Here is a 24,883-nt window from a genome sequence, read left to right on the forward strand (position 1 = left end):
TTCAGGATTCTTGGAAAGGCATTAAATTGCTTGTTTTGACCTTTTAAATTGACCCATATAGTTTGTGCTTTATTCTTTTTCTTAAGAATTAGATCCTAAGTGCTGATATTCTTTTTTTTCCTCATTTTTCAAGCTTCAATTCAGCATACTAATAGCAATTTCATTTACATAAGGAATAAATGGTAAATTGCTTTCATGAATCATTTACATATAATGGTATCGCTAAGATCAAAGAAAAAATGATAGAAACATTTGGAAATGACAGTTGTCGAAAAACAAAAAATTCTTTTTCTTCCAAAGTATTTTCACACATATAATTTTTCCTTAAAAGGTTTTGAACTATGTAAAGGAATAGTATGATCATTTAATTAATCATCAAATATGATATTAACAGCAGCTATTTTATCAATAAGATAGGCCAATTGATATGATAATAGCTGGTAGTTAATGATTATTCCAAATTTTATAAGCTATCAGAACTAGGAAAATCCAACTAAATTTTTTTTTATTTTTTTTTTTTGGATACACACAAACTGAACTTGGCTTATTTAAACTTTGACATTTGAAATAAAAAATATGTAAGCTAATGTGTCGAATTGTTGACGAGCAATTGTGGAGAAAGATAGTGATGACAATTCTAAAACCAGAAATTTATGAAGTTAGTTTTGGTAAATTCGTGTAATTTGATTTCAACGAAATTTTGATTTGACTTTTAAACTTATTCACAAAGAATATTTATGACTCAGATGAGTACCACTATGACCTCATCTAGCTCGCAGAGAATTTTAGAAATATATCCCGAACTTCGGAATATCTTTCAAATATCTCGTGAAAGAGTTGATATCAATGATTATGTATGCTTCCATTGATCCAACAAATTTTTCTCATCAATAATCGATTTGTATATTCAAAATATTCATGGGTCAAAAGCAGAAATGGAAGTTGTCTTGGTATGCTTTCTATTTTCATTAGAGATTAAAATTAATGATAAAAGGTGAACGCAAATTAGACTAAATCAACTTCCTTAGGTAGTAAATAGAACTCAGTAATATCATTTCAGAAAATAAAGGACTAGTTCCACCCACTCCTAAATTGTTCCTCTCTTCGTCCTGAATAGTTCTACTGGTACAATAGAATTAAATTTTCATGTGATACCTTATCACTTGCCATATGCTTAAAGCCTACTAACTAGTTTATAGTCTCCTCAACCTAATTAATATTCATTATGGTGAAAATTTGAATGTTTTAACTTATGATATTTTGATATGTGTGATATTTTGAATGATAAATGATACATTTAGTTATAATACAAAAATTTGCCTATCAAAGTTTATTTTGATAAGTTTACCGTTAATAAGTTTAGATTACGAATGATCTAAACATCATAAAGAGTTTTGATGGCAAGTAGTCAGTACAAGAAACCATAAATATCAAATGCTAAATGTTTATCCTTCATATTTCCTGTTTTCATATTACAAAAATTTCTATCAAAATTAGGAATTCTAGTAAATTAAATTTTTAAAATTTTTCAAAATTTCAAGTTTTTGCTTTTTATCTAATTTCGGGCATAAATTTTTAGGTAATGTATGGCCAAAGGCATTATCGTTGACAAAAACAAGGTTTTCACATGTCACACTTTGCAGTTTTTGAGTAATGCTTGTTAGATTTCATTAGTGATAATATTCCGGATATGAAAAGAAAAGTAAAATTGTTGGAAGGACGGTACTTCTTGATTTCATACATTAGAAATAAAATGACCACAGGTATTGCGCTGGAAAAGCAAAGGGAATGAGAATCGCACAAAGGTCAAAGTATTAAAATTAAAATGTAATATTAGTTGACCAATTGTTTAGTTGCATTTTGTCATCAGTCATCATACACTGAACAGATCTATCATAAACTCATCTCATATGATTGATCCATTTGCTATCAATCTAATTTCAACCATTTCTCATTTTTTGTGCTAATTAATGCCATCTGAGTCATTTTAAAATTATAAAACTATCAATAATAATTGCCCTAATAATAAGGTTTATTGTATAGTTTTGTACTTCATTAATACAAAATTCAATATTATTGAATAAATTTCCATCAATTATCCTAATCTAATGACTGCAACATAGCAATTATGTTGAAATGTTTCATTTAGGTTAATTGGAAACATATGATTTAGGTAAGTTTATAAAGGGTAATATTTGAAAATTTCTAATGTATAGAACTGTATTGCTAATATCATACCGTGCCGGTCACATGCAGGTCAGGTCACTCCTATGCACATATCTGACCGTTTTGCACGCTTTCACAATCGGTGGGTGACATATGTCCCGTTTTTGTTACAATTTTGTTGTGCCAAATGAATTCCAGTTATTCGATTTTGCATTGAAAAAAAACTAAAATTTATTACTTTGTACTAAATTTTGAGTAAAACTGGAACTGAAACTCGAAATATCCAAACAAACCTATGCTTTTCAGAGTTATTAATTAATTATGTCACTTTTTATCACTGTTGAATGATTTTCATCATTTTTTTTTTTTATAAGCTAATATTTAGTATTGCACAAGAAGGGTTCCTTTCAATTATATAAATTTGTAAATTCCGTATAAATGTTGCAAATGGTTCATACTGTAAATGTAATCCGATTCAAATCAACTCCATTCCAGTAAAGATTTCGGATCCGGTTTTGAATATTATGACAGTTATCTTAAAATAACCTGAACAATTAAGTCAATTGTTTGCTTATTTGTTTCTTTATTTCTTTGCATATGTCTATTTCTTGATCTTTTACTTCATATTTCTATGATCTTTAATTCATTCTTTTTTTCTTACCGGTTGATAAAATTTAAAAAAAAAACTTCTAAATCACCGGAATAATCATTTTCCTGAAAAATTTTGAAATTTCCTAGCTGACCCAATGTCTTTCATTATTTTTTCCATTTAGATTTTTTTTTACTTTGTTTAAAAGAAAAGAGCCAATAATTTCCATCCATGTAACTTTCTTGCTAAAACAAATTTTTACTAACTTAACTTTAAAATTATTCCATCGATTAGTAATCATGATAATTCGATCAATAATCAATATTGCTATCTTTTACATAGCTTTGTTTTCGCTTTTCTTTTCCCTCTTCTTCATCTATCTTTTTAATCGTAATTTTTGTCATTTTAGAAGACTTTTGTTTTATGGGATGAGTTGTTTTCGAAAAAAAAAAATTTTAAAGTTTTATTACTATCATTATTTCTTCTCAAACAAAAGGAAAAAGAGAAATGAATTCTAATTTTGCTTTATACTCACAGAAAAATTTATAACTTTGAATTTTTCTTTTTTTTATTAAATAAAAAGAGGCAATGAATGAATTATTTTCCGATAATAATAAATTGATAAGAAATTTAGTTTCGAAATTGTTTTTGTATGTCAATATATATTTTATAAATGCATTATCGAAATATTTAACAGATCATAGAACTGAGATTTCCTTTTTGATAACTTTTCTAATATACAACATTAAATATTAAATCTTATTTTATATTTAAATTCGTGCAACATTTTATGACAAATTTTTCTTCGTTGAATTTGAATTGATAGATAAGATATATTTGAAAAGAATTATTATTCCTTCCTTTATCATCACATTTCCTTGGTACAATTTACAAGCAAATGAAAAAGGAATGAATAATGAAATTTCCCGGAAAATTCTGGAAGTCAAGACCTCTTGACCTTTATTAGATTAAAAAGATACATAGTATAAGAATAGTCTTATCATACATAGTGTATTTTGCACTTTGTATATTATAGGATAACGCAATGAAATGCATTAAATTTAAATAATTTTTAATATTTCTATCAAATAAAATGGGAAAAATATGAGAATTTTTATTTCGACCACCAATTCACAATTTCAATTTTTTTTTGCCATTAATTTCAATTTAAAATTAGTATTTTACGGTATTTCTTTCAGAAGAAAGAAAAAAAGAAAACGAAAACGAAAATCTTTTTTGTATCAAATTTTTTATCATTGTTCAGAAAAAATAATATCGAACAAGAAACATTCGAAACAGAAATCTTTTCAGTTCGTCGTTTGTGATAAGTTTTATGACAAAAAAAAAAGTTTAGTTTTCAAAATATACGAGTTTTCTAAGTGGATGAAAAAGAAGCAATAGTGAAAGGTGAAATGATAATAGGATAAACTGGAGAGATAGAGATGGTTACTATTGGTCATTTTCATTTGTTACCTTTTGCTATGGGCAGTTGACGATAATTTAGGTGAAAACATTTTCATTTTAATTTTAATCACAATTCCTTACACTTTTACAAATTTGAATTTGCTGAATAACAACAAGAAAATCAGTTACAATGCTTTCTTCATCATCCATCCTAAATAGTTTCCTTTCAGGAAACTTTCAACTTTCCTTGATTTCGAAAATTATTTATAAAATTTTGCTAACTTATCACTGTGAATTTAAAAAAAAAGGAAAAGTTTTAGAATGTATTTTGACAGTAAATCAAAACACATCCTTAGTTTAAATTATTCTCTGTGAAATATTAGCTAGCATTATTGGCGTTATTAGAACACTGGAAAAAATCGCGATAATTTGCAAATATCGATTATCCAGAGATCAAAAATCACTGCTAAAGAAGAACTGAAATTGTCGAAAAAGAATTTTTAAATTAAGACTTAACTTATTAGTGTTACTCAATGATTTCTGAACTTAAGTTGAGTTATTGCTATTAGCCTAAGCCTATGAAACATCACAAATTGTAAGTTCGACAAAATTTTCCCAAAATTTTAAGAAAGTACCAGTTAGTAATCGAATTTTTATAAATGCACAGAGACGAAGTATTACATCCTTTCTCTATTACAGCCCAGGTACCATAATTATTTTAGGATCTCTTTTATTGGACATTTCTCCGCCTCTTCTGTCATCAATGTCTATTACTATTACCGTCATTTTAAAGTTTAATTGAACAATCTTTAAGAACATGCATGAATATGCAAACGATAAACTATATGATAACATATCCTTTTCCTAGGTTATTTATGATATCCAATCAAACTGTCACTTCTATAATTCAACAGAATGGCGAAGTGGTGATATGATATGGATCCAAGGAAAGGAAATTTTCACGATTGATTCGAAAAAACATGTAATATTTTGTAGGTGTGCAATGGAAATGGGATGAAGTAGAAAGGATTTGAATTGGGACAGAGAATTGATTGTATAACATTAATTTAATTAATTTCATCTCCCAGATACTGAAACAAACTTCAAACGTTCAATTTTTGATTTACAATAAATTTCTTGTTACAAGTTATTTCATTTTTGATCACTAAATTCAATTGATCTATTTCAACATAAATTATTCTATCAGAATTTGAAAAAGCAATCATATGAAGATGATAAATACATTATGCAAAACAAAACAAAAAAAAAAAATGAAAAATGAAAAAATTAATCGATCAAGGTAAACGCAATAATTGGAAAATGATATGTAGCTTTTTGAACTGATCCTGAACTGCATTGATAACAAAAATTGATTGATAATTTTTCTGAATTCAAGAAAAGCACAAATAAGACTGTTGCAATGAATTTATATTTAAATAATGAAATTGTTAGGGAATGATCCATTTTAACTGCTAATAAAATTCATTTTAATTCACTTTAATTGCTAATTATTCGCAATTCATTCAAATTTTGGCAACTGACGAAGGAATCAATTGAAATTAATTTGGTGACAAGTAGTAGTACAATAAATTATTTGAATTTTAAGTGCTATAGATGCTATGGATGATTGTGTGTTTACTCAGTTTAAAAGAATAATTTGAAGCTAAAAATTTTATTCCAATTGATTCTAAATCTATTTTTCAAATGAATGAAATTTGAAACTCAGTTGACAGATAATATTAAAATGGGATATTAGGACTAATGTGCCATTCGATCAACCAATGTAACAGTCATTCAGCAAATCACTTTGCTAATAGCTTACAATGAAGTCAATATTTTCAAAAGAAAGGTCACATGGCAGCTATTAAAGCCCTTTGTTTACTCCATTCAGCGGAGAAGTTTCAATTAAATTTTCATCGAAAGGATTCTTTAATTTCAAATTTCATACAAATTATCGATGAGTAAATGAAAAGTTTATTGATAGTTAAATGGAAAGATGGAAGCATTGAATGTGAGAAGAGAAAGTGACAGTATAGTGCTTTATTTATAGTTCAGGTGACCTGAAAGAGATCATCCATTTACTTACTTTCTCTTTCCACTCGCTCCAAATCCCGCAAAATTCAAATCAAATCTTTTGACAAATTCTCTTATCTTCTTATCCTCTTTCTTTGCAACTATCTTTTCCAAATAAGCATCTGACCTTCCGGATCGGCACAGTAGAAAGGAAAGGAAATTGTTTTCTAAGTCCGAAATTGATAATTTGATATAAATTAATGCGTATTTCGTTGTAAATTGATAAAATTTTTCTGTCATTATTGTTAGAATGATGACAATGCCATCATCTTTTCCAATTTCCTTTCTCAGAATTTGACAAAGTTTGGAATCCTGATTTTGGTATATCCAGTTCAAGAACTCCTTTCTCTTTTCCTTCATTCCATCCAACCTCTCTAGCAACCTTTTCCCCCCATTCTTCTATCCCTAAAACTCCGCCTTTTATTAGGGATTGAGAAGAATGATTGCATCGGAACTTCTTCCTTTTATCCACCTGTATTTCCAAAAACAGGATGACGATGACCTCCGTTGCTATGATCTATTGAAAAAGGAAAATCGGGAGATCTTGGTGCTCATCATAGTGTACAGAGTGCATTCAACGCTTATATAAAAAGGAACTTCAAATGTGATCACCATTTGTTGTCTATTTAATCTGATACTACTACGAGAACCGCGTATATTATCATTATTATTATTATTATTATTATTATTATTATCGTTATTATTACTATTACTACTATTATTACTATTACTATTACTTCCATTACTTCGGAAGTATAAAGATAATAGCATCTAACATTACTGTATGCACTTAATACTATTCAATTGCTGCTAACACACACAACATCAAGATATTCTATCAGTGTTACTTCTTCTACTGATACTGATAACCATCACTGTTGAAATTATCACCACTGTTACCACTGATAATGACATCAGTAGTAATAACACGCACGCCATTATCACTGTTCTCCTTGCTGTCCTTACTTTTTCACTTGAGTAACATATCGGCGATTCCTATTGACAATGGTGTTGAAGGTGAACCTGAAATAGAATGTGGCGCTGCTACCTTAACAGTTAATTTCAACACTAGGAATAAGTTTGAAGGACATGTATACGTGAAAGGACTCTATGATCACGAAGAATGTCGTTCAGATAGTAGTGGACGACAGGTTTGACTCTATTTTTTCCTCAAATTTTAATGAAATTTTTATGAGCTAAGGATTTTCTAATCCCAAAGAATTTCCATTTCATTATAATTTTGCTAATTAATGATTGCCTTGATGGATTCATTTTTCTATTACCTATTTGTAAATACTGTAAATTGTAATCTCAATTTATGAGCAGTCTAGAGACAATTTTAATTGAGATTCATTAATTAATTTTCATTAACAATGCCTGCCTTCAGAATATAAACTTCATCAGGATTACCTGTACCATTATCTTTATTTTTTTATTCAAACTGAATTTAATTATTTTTTCTCACTGTAATCTATGATATTGAATTGTCGTCAGCTCTTTTTTTGGTCTAAATTTTTAAGTAATAGAATAAAATAAAGAATGCATATTGATCATTATAGTTTCGTTATCATTATTATCATTTAAATTGCTATCAAAATCACCATTACTCTTCTCCAGAATATGATTTTAATCAGGATTGCCTGTACCATGATTGTTTTTACTATTACCATTATCTTTATTTTTCTTATTTAGGGAAACAGCTGCAATTTTTGGTTCGCATTTTGTTTTTAACTATTCAACAGTAATAAGGGTTAGAGGCCATGTTTTCTGACTGAAAATTATGATTGATTTAGTGATTGGTAGTTGAAACACCATATGATTTTTTGGTTTAGTGATAAGAAAAAATTGCTGTATTTCGTTTTATTTTATTTAATTGATGTTTTCTTCTTCCAAAAAGCTGATTAAGTTAAAGTTTATTTTGAGAAATGTGCGCGAAATTGACAAAAGCTAGTGATAAAAGTTAAATATGACTGAATGATTGATAGTAGCTTAATTTATCAGATAGTATTGCATACTGATATCTTAGAGCTTGGATGTATTTGTATTTTCAGGTAGCTGGGATCGAATTACCGCTTGATTCGTGTAATGTTGAACGATCACGGTCCTTAAATCCTCGAGGTGTCTTTGTCACAGCTGTAGTTGTCATTACATTTCATCCGAAATTCATTACTAAAGTAGATCGAGCATATCGCATACAATGTTTTTACATGGAAGCTGACAAGACTGTTAGTTCACAGATTGAAGTGTCCGAGATGACTACAGTATTCCAGACACAAGTGGTACCAATGCCTATATGTCGATATGAGGTTTGAAATTTGACAAAATACAATTCTTGAAGGTAATATTGAAAAAACAATTTGCAGTTTTTAAAAAAGGAAGTTATTTCAAGTTTCGCTTGGTCAACTCAAACTATGTTTTAAAGATTCTGGAAGGTGGACCATCTGGTACACCTGTCCGATACGCAATGATCGGAGATCATGTGTACCATAAATGGACTTGTGATTCGGAAACTACAGATACATTCTGTGCACTAGTACATTCCTGTGTAGTGGATGATGGAAAAGGAGATACAGTGGAAATTCTGAATGAAGATGGTTGTGCTTTGGATAGGTATTTACTCAACAATCTGGAATATCCTACAGGTAAAAATAATGGATAGAATATTTTAGACATTTCATAATATTTCAAATTAGATGTTTCATTGGAGATTTATCCATTTTACAGATTTAATGGCTGGACAAGAGGCTCATGTTTATAAGTATGCGGATCGATCAGAGCTTTATTACCAATGTCAAATTAGCATAACAATTAAAGAACCAAATAGCAATTGTCCACGACCACAATGTTCAGAACCACAAGGATTTGGTGCTGTAAAGTCTGCTGCTGCACCAGCACCAGAAGCTTCCCCGCTTTCTCCTCGAACATTACGATTGCTCAAGAAACGATCTATTAATTACGACAACACAGTGGATGTTAGTGTCGGTTTTAGCGCGATTGATATTAGCGAAGAGGTTTGTTTAACCGGTTTAAAACAATTTGATAGCATGAAAAGCATATTTCATATATCAAATTTGCCGTTTATCGTCAAACATTCTAAATTGTGCCTTCCATGAAACACTGTCAACTCATATATGACACCAAATTTTAGGATCCGAGCTTAGCAGCTAAGCATTTATTACCATTGACAATCGGTCAATCAATAACACCATTACATCAGCAACACTGGTCTAATGGTACTTTCTGTATATCATCACATGATATTTTACTTATCATCATGTTTGGTATTATATTAGCTATTACTTGCTTACTTTTCATCTTTCTTATCACTTATTTCAGTAAAAATTCTAAATCATAAGGCTATGTTTGTTCGTTTTCACCGCGGATTTTTACCGGTTTGAAATTTCTAGAATGAAATGAAAAGCCTACTGCCATAAATTTAATTGAGTAAAAGTGAAAAGAGAAATTTCATGTGGCAGATAATTTCACTTTAAATACTTCTGCTCATGTAAGTTTCGATAAGGGTAAGTTATGAGTTAAAGTTCAATAAGCAGTTAATACTTTAAACCTTTCAAATTTCCTTTAGATATTTCACATAAGTTGTTGTCGGTTCAATCCAATGAGAAATTGATGTTTTAAATTTTTTGAATTTAATTTCTGTCACAGGTTGCTTGTTTTCGCTCATTATCTTATTTTCAAATACACTACAAGGATACAGATCCCGCAATATTTATACAAAACATATTATATCATTGAATAATTATTTCCCTTTTCCTCTTCCTATTGTTCAATATATCACTTCGTATCCATCAATTCTTCAATCCTTAATTATATCTATCTATTCTAAATGGAATGATTCTCTAATTTTAATCTATCTGAGTTCGAACTATTTCCCTTAATTCTTATTTATTTTCTTCTTTCTCTAATTCACATTAAACACCCCTCAATTTTGTTAAAAAAACGCTATAATTTGACATCGTCCAAAAAAACAAAAATTATTTTAGACTTTTAAACACATTTCACAAGCAATTTAATCAAAAAAAGATTCAAAATTAAAAATGTGATTTGTCTTGCAAGAAATTGGCTATTTTAATCAAATAATTCCTCCTTTTGCATATAACACAATTCATGTAATTTTTTCGCAACATTAATTCCAATTTTTTTCATTTTAATTAATTAATTACTTTTCCGTTTAATTGTATTTCAAGTAAACATAAGTTTGAATTTCTATCAAGTTGTAATCTCTCTCAGCAATTACAAATCTCTTTAATGATGCAATTTTTCTTATCCCGCTTAACTTAATGGTCTTTACTAATTAACAATTTTCCTTCTCAGCAAACAGCACTTCTTCATCGACTACATTTCGATTATAAAGTATAAATCTTCAGGATTGTTAATTTTCCACTCCTTCCCAAATTGAATAACTTACCACCTTTAGCTATTCAGTATTTTTCACTTTCCGGAATCTATACTTCCTGTGATCTCATTCATTCCTTTATTCCTTCATTTCATTCGGCAAGATCTTTCTAGTTTCTTTAAATCTTCTAGAAATCTGTACTTTTTGAGCTTTTCATTCGAACTCGGTTAGATTTTTCTAGAGGAATTACTTCAACTTTAATTATATTTACACGTCAATTCCGTCTTATGTCATTACAACGATATGATTAATTATTCCATAATTTCTGTAGTTTCGTAAATTTATAAAAATGCATGCTTAAGCGCAAGTAATGCAATACCCAGTCCACTCAATTTGACATCACCCAATATTTTACTATTTTTGTAAAAGGGAAAAAAAATTTGTAATTTCGAAATTGTTGTTTTGACAAACAGATTTGATAAAAATTTAATTATCAGTGGCTTTGCAAAATGAACGTACATTTATGTCACAACGACGTTCAACGACAGTGACAGCATTTGAATCTCTCACTAAGTTATCGAAAAAAAGTAGAAATAAAGTTTGTCAAACATATTTCTTCAGTTAGAACTTTTTATAAAATTAGCTTAAGCAATGAATAAACTTTACTTCTTTGATATATCTAGCAAAAGATGAATATATTTTCAGAATGTAAAGTTAAAGCGCTATATCTTCAAATCCAAAATGATTTGTTTAGATGATTATCGATTATTCGCATATCACTTCCGTATATATCCCAAATGAGATATATCGTAAGATTTTTGGAATTTGTGTGACACAGGTAAAATTCAAAACTAGTAGTTAACAGATACTTTATTAAATCAGAAACGATAATGGATTTTAGCGATATAATCAAAAATACTCATTAAAAATTAAATGATCAAATGATTAAGTAGTAGATAATTAAACCAGATTATTAAATGAACAAACAAATATTCCATTTGACGATTGACCATTTAACGGTCATTCCAGGAAGGACTAAAATATTGGACAGAAACTTTCCCATGAATACACACATTTCCTCTTGACTATTGGTGGGTACTTTTAAGTTTTTTTATCCTTCCCGTTAAATCTATTTTCAAAACAGAATCATTACACAGAAGTTCGATGGCTACACACACACGAAAAGAAAAAAGAAAAATTGATCGATCGATTTTTTTTTTGTCACAAATAATCCATGAGAATTTTATAAAATACAACTTTTTTATTCTTGTTTGGAACATTCCATAAATATACTAGAAATAAAAACCAAAATTTAAATAAAACCTTTGAATCCAAGAGAAAGGATATGTTGACAAAATGAGTGGACATTCCATGTTACCGTTTGAAAGATTAGCACAAATTAGTGCGGAAGGATTAAACCATAAAGTTGATTTTATTAATATCACCGTTACTGTAATTTTACTATAAAGTTTTGAAATCGATAGAAGACAGACAATTCGTAATTGGTTAAACTTGCAAAGAATAATTTCGTTCTCTCAAAGTTTTACATGCACTACTTTTGCTATGAAATTCTGTTTGTCATTGTATTTATAAAGAATAAAATTCTAGAAACCTGAAATGTATTAGGAAGATATTGCCAACTGCTTCCAGAATAAATTATAGGAAATTGGCCAAAATTAGCAGGAAAACAGTATAATATAATAGCCTAGCAAAAACAGCCAGGTGATTCATTTGTAGGAAAATGTCTTCCACTGATGAGTAGTGATATGTAATATCCGCTGTGACAAGGAGAAATATTACTCGATAAAAGTGATAAATGATATCTGTTGCAATGAAATCACTAATTATACAATGGATAAAAGCAAACCATCAATCAAATTAAACATATTAATGAAAAAAAAAGCTATCAAAATTTGGAAATGATTGTTGTTATTAGCAAAATATATCAGAAATTTCTGCTGTTTTAAAGTTTTGATCAATGGTTAATTACTTTTATGTATAACAATGAGATGGAATGAAGAATGGGAAGGGAGTGAAATTTAAACATTTTCCCCTTGACAAATAAACAAAATTGAAATCCAATCGATCGATTTTCAAGTTTGGTAAAAACGTTACTCCAAACTTATTTTATATTAACTTTTCAATTTCTGCTACTCTCAAGGCCATCAATAGGAATAGCAAATAACGTCAAGCTTTTTTGCGGGAATCAATAAACTGGATTCCAAAAAAGATATCTTCCAGTCAATGCTGCATCAAAATTACTCGTTGAATGTGCATGTAAGTTGTAAAAGCTCAAAGAAATGAGTTAAAAAATAGATGAAAATGAAGAATTCCCGAATAAATATTGGTGATATTTAAAGCGTATAAAACATACCGAACAAACAACCAACGATATATATGTCTGAAGCTTTGATCGGGAAGTCTCAATGAAAAATCTTGGAAAATTAGACAGTGTTATGTTGATAGGTCAAGTTAGGAGATAGCGTTATGTTAACAGGTCAAGCTAGTCAATAAGTAAATACCAATAATAATTCCGTTAAACATTTATTCCTAAAAACTTATTCCCATTGTTGTGTGTTGATCAGGTGGCCGAGTGGTTAAGGCGATGGACTGCTAATCCATTGGGGTTTCCCCGCGTGAGTTCGAATCTCATCCTGATCGCTTGAACGATCCATTTTGTAACGATTGATTGTCCTTATTTAAAACCATCGCTATTAATCTAATGTAATATCTCCTTTAAAAATGTTACATGACCTCTCTTCAGCTTGTATCGTTACTAGCAAGCCCTATCTTCGGGTCACATTTTGAACGATGTCAAACTATGCATTTCCCATGGAAGACCGAACGTATTGATACGTTGCTTAGTGCTTAGTTCACGAACTGATTAGAATGCATATTGGAATATTTGGCTTTTATTGGATAATACGGGAATTCTTCTATAGCTTGCTTTTAAATTGATACTTCATTACGCTTCCAACATACACAAATCAATGAAGTCAGCAAAAAGGGCGAAACATTTCAAAATTTCAGCCATCACTTAATTCCATCGTACCCCTAATGTTGCATTGTATATCCTCTATATCCTCCACCTAAATTGTTTCCTTCTTTCTCTTCCAGTTTACGGCCCTCACTGATCCATCACTAAGAAGAGCTGGTAAAGTGGGTCGATAGACAAACGACCGCACCGGTTATTCATAGATGACGTTACAGAGCGGAACGGCAGATAAAAAGCTCAGTATTTCGATGATCCTTTTTATTTGAAAAGAGAAAAGGACAACACGTATTGAGAAATATGAAGTGTATCAAAATTTACTGCCTTACTTATAAAGAAATTCATTACTATAATTAGTAATCACCTCAGTAACGTAATCCCCCTCATAATATTCAGTCGAGTCAATCAGTGTGATCCGGAAATTAATGCATGATTAATTTCGGATCGTACTTGATAGAACCCCGTATGAAACTTCAAAAGTAATCTAATCTTGCAAATAACAAAAACAACCTAATCTTGCAAATGAAGAACATATTTATATTTTATTTATTACACAAATCAAATCATAATAAAGCACTTTTGATATATTTACATTGCACCCACATGCGGTACATTTTCATTCGTTTAGCTCTATTTACTATTAACCGTCGATCCAAAACATTAGTTTCTTTTTCTAAACCGACTTCAGTAAACAACCTATCCAGTTCATCTTGACCGAAGAAATAAACCAGGGTTCCATCACCGCGACGATAAAAATTCTCATCTATCAAACGATTCTTCTTGAACCTCAATTGCGTCATATCAAGCTGTGCGTAATCTTTCAACAGTAAAATACCACCTGGTTTCAGTAAACTGAAAATCATTCCAAATATTTTTATCTTTGGTCGAAATTAGTACCACAAAAAAGTTATCGGCATCCTAAATAATCTAAATACCTTAAAAAGCTTCGCAACCTGATGTACTATGTGTAGTAGAATGTATTATTAAATATTTAATATTTAATATAAAATACAACAATTAGACTTGAACAAAACGGATTTTGCTACTTTAATGAGAAACATAAAGCGGTAGAAATTTCCGATGTATGACTCTTTAAATCTCAGGATGCATGCTACATAAATCAGGAATAGATGTTATTTCCGCTTAAAGTACTGTAAAAGACGATAGAAAAAAGGACCGGTCTTGTAATGTCCCAGCTCACCTGACTAAGTTGTCAACTGCCTGCTGCTGTCTTTTTGGCGGAATTGCCGAGAGTACATAAATACAAAGAAGTATGTCGAGGGAACCCGAAGGTACAACTTCCGTTATCTGTCCTGTAATATCCCATACAAACGGTTTACACCTGTCGCACCACTGTACCGTCTCCTGCCTCAAAATATCCACAGCCTGCTGTGAATAATCGCAGGCGTAAACAAACATTTTTCCAGATCGCTCAGATGCTTGCAGCAATGGTATAGTGGCATTGCCGACACCACATCCAACATCCAAAACATGAAGTGGATCATCCGATCCCTGCAATAACGAACAACGGATAGATTCGCAGAATAACTGAACGATAAAATTTGAAAAGTAAAAGCGACCCTTTTAACACTCCCTTTCACTTTCTCACCTCACTCTAACAGTAAAGAAAGTCATCTTAACATCATTATGAGCTTATACTCTCTCGCAAAAATACACCTATTTTTTACGACTATTTGTTATTTCGTTGTTGTGAAATGTAGGTTTTAACGTCAAACACTGTTTTAAAAAGGAAAAAACGCCACTTTAAGTGCTCGCATCATTTTTTTTTTATTTCATGCATGTTTCACAATTTACTTTCTCGCCCATGACAGTAACCGGTTAAACTATAAATAAAATTATTCGGCCTCAATTAATACAAATTAATTCAACCCTAATTGATTTATTTCTAACCGAACGTCATTAAATGGTGAAGCAACCTACATAAGTCTGAAGTATTAACTTACTCGACATTCAACATTCAATTCTGGAAACTCGGTTAGTAGCCAATTACGGTCCATAAAAAACTTGTCCCTGTGTATATGGTAGAATGTGTTCCACTGTTCAGCAGGATTCTGTAACAGATATTCAGCTTCCTGGGATGCAACAGGTGACTCTTTTTGAATAGCTATCTGATTACGTGCTTCTTCTTCTTGTTCCAATTTCCATTCCACATTATCCCACGCATTGTGCTTAAATACTTCCGACTCGTCATTCAAGTAACGTGCACCAAATTGCTTCCTATGTCCTGTCATTTGGAAAAGCACTCAACCTGAAACATATAGAAAGTACCACTCGACCCAAAATCTACTTCCACATGCCAACTCGAAGAGAATTCAAAAGCTTCAAAAACGTCACAACCGTCAGAATGCGAGTTCCAAGTTAAAGGCAGCTAATGAAAATTTGAATCCCAAATTCGACAATTCCGACATATCCTTATTTATATTTAATCCTTATTTACGTTTGTAAGAGGTGTAAAGATGACTGTCTTGTCCAGGCATTTGTTCCGAAGAAATCAGAAGAGAGGACGAAATACATTCCCGGAGGCTTTAGTCAGATTAAAAGGAAATACATTCCAGAAAGCTTTAGTCAAACCAAAAGGAAGTGTTACATATTAATTTGTTATCCCACTGCTTACTAAAAATCGAATGGATTGAATCAGAATTGTTGAATGGTTACATTGGTTATCAATACATTTTTTGTTTTGCTTGGAAATAGAAGAAATATAACTGAAATTATAACCGAAATTAGAGAAATATAACTGAAATTACGAACTAATAGTGCTGTTAAAAGTTGAAAGTAAACATGGCACTATTGTCAGAATTATAAGAAGAAGCAAAAGTCACAGCGAGTTTTTTTATTTATGTACAGATATGTGAAAAGATTGATTTGTCATTTATTGAATTCTTAGTGACACAATAATTATACAACAGTTATGCTAAAATATGCTTTAAAAATAAATCATTATTGATTATTAAATTATTTATTCACAATTATTAAATTATCGCATTGTTTTCTGAACTAAAATATTTTGTATGAAAAAAAAGATTAAATCCAGTTAGTTATTTGAATGAAAAATACTTCAGATTAATTAATGATCATAGAACATAACTTGTCAAATGAAATGATGACACATGAATTGAACCAGTTGATGTGTACATTGTTTTTAGGAAGTGCAAATGTAATAGCAAAGTTTCTTTTTGTTCACAAATTTTAACATTGCAACTCAAATTTTCATCCATTTGCTATTTCTGATAAGAACTTTAATGGAAATGTTTAACAAAACGTTTATTTATTCATTATTTTTTGCATCATAAAATGCTCTCAGAAATTTCCAATTTTATTTCTTTCAATTTCATTGCTTAAAAGATATAAAATTCTTATTGATTATTTGAAAAAAGTGTCATCTTTTATCATTGCATTCTTCTAACATGAAAAATATGCAAATATCATATTCAATTCTTACTATCATTTGTTACATAATTCCTACAATGATACTATGTTTTATAATCAGTCATTTGATGATAACTATGATAAGAAATGTTTTCTAATGGAAAATGATGAGGGAGTAATTTATTGAACAGATGATAATTAAGATTATGGTGTTAAAACTTGAAAATGGAATAGGCAGTTTAGATCCGTTTCGGATGATTATTTCTCCGTGTTACTGAGACTATCACTTTGATCATTTACTGTCATATCTTTTTATCTTCTACATTAAATCCAATGCATTAGTTGCAATTTACTATTTTCAATTATTCCGAAGAGATGGGAGAATAGGCTCATATTCAGGTTGATCACAAATAAAGTTTCCCGCTAGAGGGAGCACTTCCTATGTGAATAATAAAATATACAAATGTTGAATGTATGGTCGCATAACCTGATGCATTCATTTTCATATAAATCATCCCATTTTGCTTTTCCTTTTCTATTTTTCAATAATTATAATTTATCGATTGTTCCTTTTTTTTTAATTTGAGAATTAATGAAATGAATGGAAATGAATGAATATGAAAAACTAAATGAATAAATATTGGAAATGGAATTAATGATGAGAAGAATTGAATTACTGAACAAAAGCTGTTTAAGATTTATGAATCGATCCTTTATCCTTTCCAACATAATGTATCTCGTATTACTGATCCATTCTTTGATTTCAACTACTTGATTAATTTAATTAAATTTCATACAAAATTCATGTTTTTCGCCTATTTTCTCTTTTTCATACACTGCAAGATCAAAATTTATCAATTGTTAATACTTGGCTTAATTTTGAATTTCTCTTTAAGCATTTCTAAAAGAGCCTGGTGTATGTAACAAATAATGGCTAAGTATAATCTTCTGGAAATATTCAAGTTCTAATGTTACTCTTATCTAAAGCCATTCAGTCTAAATTCAATTACTTTGCAATTATAATGAAATGAATATTTAATTATGTGAAATTGAAATTCAACAAAATCCAAAAAATAAGTCATCATAAGCTTTCAATTTGAACATTAAAATGAATTTTTAGCCATGGTTAATTAAGTAATTGTGTAATTAAATGAAAATACTTGACATTATTTTGTTGAATTAAAATCAGAGAAAAAAATTTCATACTGATAAATGACAAAGAGATAATTATCAATTTAGAAATATATCAAATTGTTTGTTTGTTTATTTTTCTTCTTTGTAACTGTTTACTAAATGAATAATTTATGTATACAATGTGTGGGGCACTAATTGACAATATATTGATATATTAAATTATGTTTTACGATATTTTTCGAGCTTAGAAAAAAAAAAATGGAAAGGGAAAAAATTGTTAAGAATAAATTCATCTAATGAGTTATCAATTATTATTTGAATACTCTATTACCTGCTTTTATAATGATACTAATGATGCAACTTTCCTGATCTGATTTTGTTTATATTTAGAAATATTCAATCGGTAATTCAAATTTAGCAAAATTTTTTATTGTTCTTTCTTTTATTCCCTCAATCATCTCACTCTCCCTCTCTTTCTCTCTTTCATATTATTCCAAAAAAAAAAAACTTTAATTAATGCTTTTAATTAACGCTTCCCACTCTATTATCTTCGTATTTTTATTACTATTCAGGCATTTTACTGAAGCAATTCTTCTTTACATTCATAATATTTGCATATTTTATAGCATTGTCAATCTTTTGGATCGTGTCGCCGTTTCGTCTTTTTTTTTTTTTGAAACAATACTTCGACAAAAGGAAATTTAATCCTTTTTCTTCCCTTTGTTTTAGAAACACCACATAATTCTAAGTTTCATTCGTTATCAGGAGTACGTTGATGATAAGATAACGCCTAATCGATATAATCAGATATTTCTTTGACTCTAATCAGAATTACTGCGTTATCTTCCCTATTTACTTCCTTTAAATTTGAAATAAATAAAAAAGATAAATTTTTTGGACCATCTTTTTTTTTCTTCTTATCACCCACTAACTGTTAATCATTTGCTCTTTGCATTCTCCATATAGTATTCTCTAGAAAAACGATTAATCATAATCTTTTATGCTTTTACAAATTATTTTCAACTTATCAATAACATTTTGAATCTTTATATCACTTTACATTATGCCTTATCACTATACCACCAAAAATGTCATTTTAAATCTTGTCATCTTATTCTCAGATAGAAATTAGTTCTCTGTTAAGCTTGAAATAAAAAATTGGTATTTTGCTTAAATTTTTAGGAATTTTTTGTTTACTCGTCGATTTGTTAAATCGATGAGTATAAGTAGTCGTTAAGTCGCTTCAAATATCTTAAATTTGTCCATTCTCACTACATCATCAGTACCGTATCACGCCAAAAAATATTCAGCTTAAAAAAATAATTCATAGAAGTTGACAGCAAATTTTATTTCCGTCAAACAAATTCATTTTGAAAAGAAATTATCTCGTTTGACTGGAATTACGGATGATAATAGTGTCCTTTTAATAAGCTTTTATCTTAGATTAAATCCTGATAGACTCCTGTCACATATTTAGTTATGGAAACTTCTTTTTTAGTTAATGTAACCATAAATTCATTTATTATCACTCTTCATCATTTTAAACTTAGTTATTACTGTCCCCTAACTTTTTTGTACTTTTTGTTACTATTATGACCATTGCTACCACAATTCAATTTTCTTAATAATATTGCTCCTCTTAATATTGTTATCACTAAGGTATCATAATCACTGATATCACTTAATATTGTTATTATCACTTTTTGCGATAAAATATACCATCAAAAAACGACCTGAAACAAAAGCTAGCTTCAAAATTTAATCAATTGAATTCGTCCTTTACCGCAGGATCAAGAATTTTTCGAGTATTTTCTGATGAAAATAAAAAGAAAGTGTGAAAGGAACAACAGAAAACAAAAGAAATAAACAAAATGAGGTTATAATTGTCATTAGAATATGAGGTCATTACTCCAGTTGACCTTTTGAAATTAGTCAAACCTGAGTTATCAATATCATAATTGTCATCATTATTGATTTCAGTGCTATCTTTTTGATTGTTATCATTCTGTGTCATTGCAAATTTGATATCAATAAATTTATTTTAGAAAGAAGCAAATGTATGTTGGTTTGCAAGATTGATATCTACTCTAATGCTAGGGCCTAAAGGGACATGTAAGCATTAGGCCTGATGAGCAATGGCCTTTTTTTTCGAGAATTAATTATCCTGCCGCTGTTGCAGCTGCAGTATTAGAGGAGAAGATACTCTGTTGCACTCCCATAGAAAAGATCCGACAGCGGTTACTTCAAAATACTTTTACTTTTCCCATATACTTCATCATTTTATTATAAAAAATTCCCGGTCCTTTCCCGTCTTTTCCCACTACATCTACTCGCATTTTCGCATATCTCAGACTTAAATGCTCGATGAAACTTTGTTTTATTGTTTACTGTTTTACTGAAAATAGCAATACACAAATTTCCTTTCTTCCATTCAAAGCTACATTTTCAAATTTGAATATGTACGAATTTCCGGAAATTATTGATAGTTATTGCATGTTAGAGAAGGAGAGGAGGAACAGATCAGGAAATGGTTCGGGAATGATCCGGATTTCTCCCCTCCAGTGTATTAGACTTGTAGTAATGTGTGTGATTATGTTTCTCCGTACGTGTGGTATATGACTGTATGCGTACATATATTGGTGTATATCTTGTATATGTGTATGTCTATGTATGTGTGCGTGTATGTGTGTGTATGTGTATATGTTTGTGCGTATGTGTACATATATGTGTATGTAAGTCTGTGTGTGTATGTGAGTGTGTGTGTATGTGTTTGTTAAAAAAATTTAATGTTTACAGTAAAGGGGTGACATTGTAATGAACACGTGTCGCGATGTAGCATTACTGCTTTTGGTATTTAGGAATGGATGGGACGTGGGAAAGACGATAGGAGAGGAGAGAATAGACTCAAAAGGGATGAGAGGAGAATGGGAGGAGTGCGTTTTTTTTTAAGCTTAACTTGAAAATCTAAATTATCGATTTTAGAAACCAAACCAAGTTTTTTTGTGCTTTTTTTTTTCGTATTTGTTTGTTTTAGTCATACAATAAGACTATTGTAATCATACAATAAACATTAAATACTTGGACAATAAGCAATAATTAGTGCCATCATACTATTCTCGTAGCATAATTTCACTCCTTCCTTGTCGTGAGGTCTAGAAATATTTTAGATAATTATCTCTTTGTACAAGATACGTGTCACGTGAACTGCTTCACGAACTATTTCGTCTCATCAAGCGGAATAGATTTGAGATTTCATTGCACGCTTGCTACACGTATATCACGCAGCTGAATACTTAGTTGATAATGTATGCTTTGGGTAGTTTTATACTTAGTTTATACAATTCATTTCCGATTCCTTTCGCTCACACGTGAGAATAACAGCTTACTGTCTTCCATACATGGATGATAAATAATCAGTAAGTGAAATATATAATTAGCTAAAGTAATCCATCCAATACTTGTAAAGGTAGCATTAAAATGTCGCAGTTGAACTTGTAGATATTGGTGCTGCTTACTTTAGTGTCATCAGATCTTTGATACTCAAAAGGGTTTTTGACAATTCCCTTACGTATTTATTAGTAAAATAATTGTTTGCAAATATTCTTTTCATTTTTTTACAATATAGGCGTGGATGATTGAAATTGTTTTGTTTACAATATATATTAAGGAGTTTGGAAAAGAAAAGAAAAACTTTCTAAAGTTAAAAAATTTGAAATACTTTGAATGATGTAATTTTAAAAGATTAATGAATGAAAATTAGTCCTTTTGTGCTTACTTCATTTTTCCCACTTCTCTTTGCTAATCTCAACTATCGGATCGGAAGAATGGTATGGTTCAATTGTTTCGGAGTGAGATTTCTTTCTATCTATTGCTCTGTTTCTGTGTTATCATTATCATCGGTGATATATTTTTTAACAAAACATAAAAATTACATGGAAAAGAGAATAATAGATGTGAAGACAAAAGGAAAGACAATTCTACATTGTCACCTGCATGACCATGACAAGTCATAGCCGAGTAGTTCAGGAATTTCAAACTACCTCATGATCCAACCCTAAAATAAAACTTCGAGGACTAGTCTTATTTATTCACTCACCTTAACTGACCAATGTTCAGAGATCGAATCACTTCTTATCATTATTGCTTGTTTGTTCGTTTGTTAATTTTAAACAGTAATTATGATGGAAAAGCGATGCTAATTAACAAATCAAATAATAGTAATAGCAATTAGTGATAGTGATGTGATTAACTATGATAGTTGTATCAACAGTTATCAACAGTTGAATGAATTTCGGGGTATGCTTCAAAGGTAGTTATAGGTAATAATATTGATAATAATTACTAATTAATTATAGTGATGGTATTGCGATAACAATTTAACGATAACTATGGATATTTAATTAAGCAATAATTAATTGTATACATGTTTTTTCACTTCTCGAATTTATTTTGATGATAAATCCATTTTTGTGATAAAAATTTTCACAATCATCATATTTTTTCAAAAAAAAAGGAAGAATTCGTTCCTTTAAATTCTATAAAATTTGCGGAATAATTTATTTTGATTATCAGTTGTTATATACCTTCCCCCTCCCACTGATTAAACTGATAAACATTTGTTAGTGTGAAGCGTTTTTTATCATAAATGATAGTTTAGTGCAGCTGACAAGGAAAGATTTTTTTTTCTAAAACGTTCGTCTTTGATAAGGAAGCATTTTAAAAAATAGCCGTTCCTTGGCTTCTTGTACTTCATTCATTCATTCTATTCGTTCATTCATTCATTCATTCATTCATTTATTCATTCATTCATTTATTCATTCATTTATACTTTTCCTCTCAAACAGGAAATGAAAATAATGAATTCGAAATGTATTTATGTATAATTACATTATGTTTAAGAGTAACAGAATGTATTGGAGTTTCATTTACATGATGTTCAGTAAGACATTAGCGCATCTTACATTATTCATTCCATTTACATGATGTTCAGTAAGACATTAGCGCATCTTACATTGTTCATTTCATTTACATGATGTTCAGTAAGACATTAGCGCATTTCATATTATTCATTTCATTTTTTTTCATATCTCACTAATAACACCATGCAGACTTGGATCGAAGAGTGGTTATGTTAGTGTTAGTGTAAACTGTATTTATTTACACATTCTAAAATTATAATATTTTATTTTGATATTTTGGCATGCATATTTAACAGTGACTTTCTGAAAATGAGAATCAAAGATATACTAATGACTATTTAATTCAAGTTAGGATGTAATACTTTCATGTCAGTCTAATTAACTGATTAATTTTCTCGAATATTCTGACGGATTTTTCAGTAATTTGACTTTTTTTCTGATAAATTTAATTTCAACATTTCCTTCCTCATTCATTACACTCACATTTATGATTGCATATTGCATATCATCAACGATTTAATGAAATAATATTAAAATAAATAGTGATGATATTGTTTATGATAAAGGAAAAATAACTATCTGATCATTTTTCTTTATCAGAAAGCATGGGAAAACGGCAACTCTATTCGGACTTCAATTATCCGGAATTTGAAGTATGGCGAGGACCAGCCGGAAAAGTTTTCTACGCACCGTATAATTATACGTGGAATTACAATTTGGAAATGAAATATTGGAATCCCGTGGCGATACAGCTGTTCTTTTCGAAGGTTTGTAGTAATTCTTATCTTTTTTTCCATTCTTTATTCGAGTAAAAAGAGATCCAAGATATTCCAATCGTTGGGATGTCAATATATATTTGGAATTTCAAGCTTTCAACCAGAAATAAAACTTTAAATTTTCTTTCAACTTTTTTTCCCCTTCAGTTCACATTTCTAATTCTTTCTGTATTATTTTGATTTACAAAAGGGAAACAAATTTTAAACATCACTTCATATGAGTACATATAAGCTAGCTTTTTAAAAGATCCGTCACATTTCGAATGTCCTCACAAATCACTTTAACTCAATGAATTGAATATATTTCTCTCAAATTTCACAATAAAAAAATCGATAGCAAACTTCAATTAACTTTCATACAATGCAAATTTTGGTCAATTAAAAAATTATATAAAAAATATAGGTAAAGAAAGAGATAAAAAATTCCAACCAATTTTCATTTTATCATTTCCTGTCTGAGTTGACAAATTGCATTTATTTTAGAACTCACAATTATTCATTTTCTTCAAACTATTTTTGCATAATTAAATGGTTGGGAAATGTACTTGGGAAGAAAAGAAGGAAGTTTGGAAAATTTAGAATTTAATTAGAGAAATTAACCGACCGTAGTGATATTTTCCCAAATTCCAGGTTTAGTAGATGTGAGTTCAGTTATTTTTACCCATATTTCAAGCTAATTTAATCATAAAAGTCTAAATTTAGACACTGATTCAAGCATTTTGATTTTAACTTTGTTCCACTGACATCGATCTTCCAGAAATTTCATTTCATAATGAAAATTTAAAAGGAGTGAAATTCATCAAAAAAGGATAGACTTTTTAATTGTTAAAAAATTATTTTCACTTTGAAAATAAGTTAAATCAGTGAAGTATACCATCAAGTTATCTTGTTATATCGGTAAAGGTAAATCAGTAAGTTATATTAGTTATATTAGTAATTATTATCACTTTAAAATAAGTTATATCAGTGCTGGAAGTTATATCAGTAAGCTAATTAATTTCTAAAGTTAAATGCATACGGATAATATATACATGTATGTGTATGTGTGTGTGTGTGTGTGTGTGTGTGTGTGTGTGTGTGTGTGTG

The 24,883-nt window shown here is 29.7% G+C and overlaps 5 protein-coding genes and 1 non-coding gene across 6 annotated transcripts in view; 4 read left to right on the top strand and 2 right to left on the bottom strand.

Annotated features, from left to right (window-relative positions):
* Positions 1-586: 586 nt before the first annotated feature.
* Positions 587-5,182, top strand: LOAG_04033 (hypothetical protein; the record flags this gene model as incomplete). The annotated part of the gene is given in 7 exon segments (XM_003139570.1): positions 587-658; positions 747-854; positions 2,217-2,326; positions 4,020-4,072; positions 4,480-4,493; positions 5,028-5,141; positions 5,156-5,182. The coding sequence occupies 7 exon segments, from the start codon at positions 587-589 to the stop codon at positions 5,180-5,182; spliced, it is 498 nt and encodes a 165-aa protein (XP_003139618.1).
* Positions 5,183-6,241: 1,059 nt separating this feature from the next.
* Positions 6,242-6,592, bottom strand: LOAG_04034 (hypothetical protein; the record flags this gene model as incomplete). The annotated part of the gene is made up of 1 exon (XM_003139571.2): positions 6,242-6,592. The coding sequence occupies one exon, from the start codon at positions 6,590-6,592 to the stop codon at positions 6,242-6,244; it is 351 nt and encodes a 116-aa protein (XP_003139619.2).
* A 548-nt stretch (positions 6,593-7,140) lies between these two features.
* On the top strand, positions 7,141-9,630 carry LOAG_04035 (cuticlin 1; the record flags this gene model as incomplete). Its single annotated transcript, XM_003139572.1, has 6 exons — positions 7,141-7,383; positions 8,284-8,538; positions 8,655-8,874; positions 8,957-9,243; positions 9,381-9,465; positions 9,569-9,630. The coding sequence occupies 6 exons, from the start codon at positions 7,141-7,143 to the stop codon at positions 9,628-9,630; spliced, it is 1,152 nt and encodes a 383-aa protein (XP_003139620.1).
* Positions 9,631-13,165: 3,535 nt separating this feature from the next.
* LOAG_20014 lies at positions 13,166-13,247 on the top strand. The gene has a single exon. It is a non-coding gene; the product is annotated as a tRNA-Ser (tRNA).
* Positions 13,248-14,105: 858 nt separating this feature from the next.
* On the bottom strand, positions 14,106-15,926 carry LOAG_04036 (hypothetical protein). Its single transcript, XM_003139573.2, has 3 exons — positions 15,543-15,926; positions 14,780-15,090; positions 14,106-14,430 (listed from the first exon to the last, which is right to left on the bottom strand). The coding sequence occupies exons 1-3, from the start codon at positions 15,828-15,830 to the stop codon at positions 14,142-14,144; spliced, it is 888 nt and encodes a 295-aa protein (XP_003139621.1). The 5' UTR covers positions 15,831-15,926; the 3' UTR covers positions 14,106-14,141.
* Positions 15,927-23,615: 7,689 nt separating this feature from the next.
* The window catches only part of LOAG_16825 (hypothetical protein), a gene marked incomplete at its 3' end in the record, with an annotated part of 5,182 nt that continues 3,914 nt past the window's right edge, over positions 23,616-24,883 (top strand). Inside the window, exon 1 of the mRNA XM_020449484.1 lies at positions 23,616-23,788. Coding sequence (XP_020306970.1) covers positions 23,627-23,788 — 162 coding nt within the window. The 5' untranslated portion in view covers positions 23,616-23,626. The remainder of the gene's footprint in view (positions 23,789-24,883) is intronic.

Source organism: Loa loa (genome assembly GCF_000183805.2).
Source record: "Loa loa unplaced genomic scaffold supercont3.22, whole genome shotgun sequence".
In the NCBI taxonomy this organism is placed as follows: domain Eukaryota; kingdom Metazoa; phylum Nematoda; class Chromadorea; order Rhabditida; family Onchocercidae; genus Loa; species Loa loa.

Coding starts and splice junctions, on each gene's coding strand:
- LOAG_04036 (XM_003139573.2), bottom strand. CDS start 15,830: ATGACAGGACATAGGAAGCAATTTGGTGCACGTTACTTGAATGACGAG. Junction 15,091..15,542: donor AATTGAATGTTGAATGTCGA/GTAAGTTAATAC, acceptor TCGTTATTGCAG/GGATCGGATGATCCACTTCA. Junction 14,431..14,779: donor GCAGTTGACAACTTAGTCAG/GTGAGCTGGGAC, acceptor AATGATTTTCAG/TTTACTGAAACCAGGTGGTA.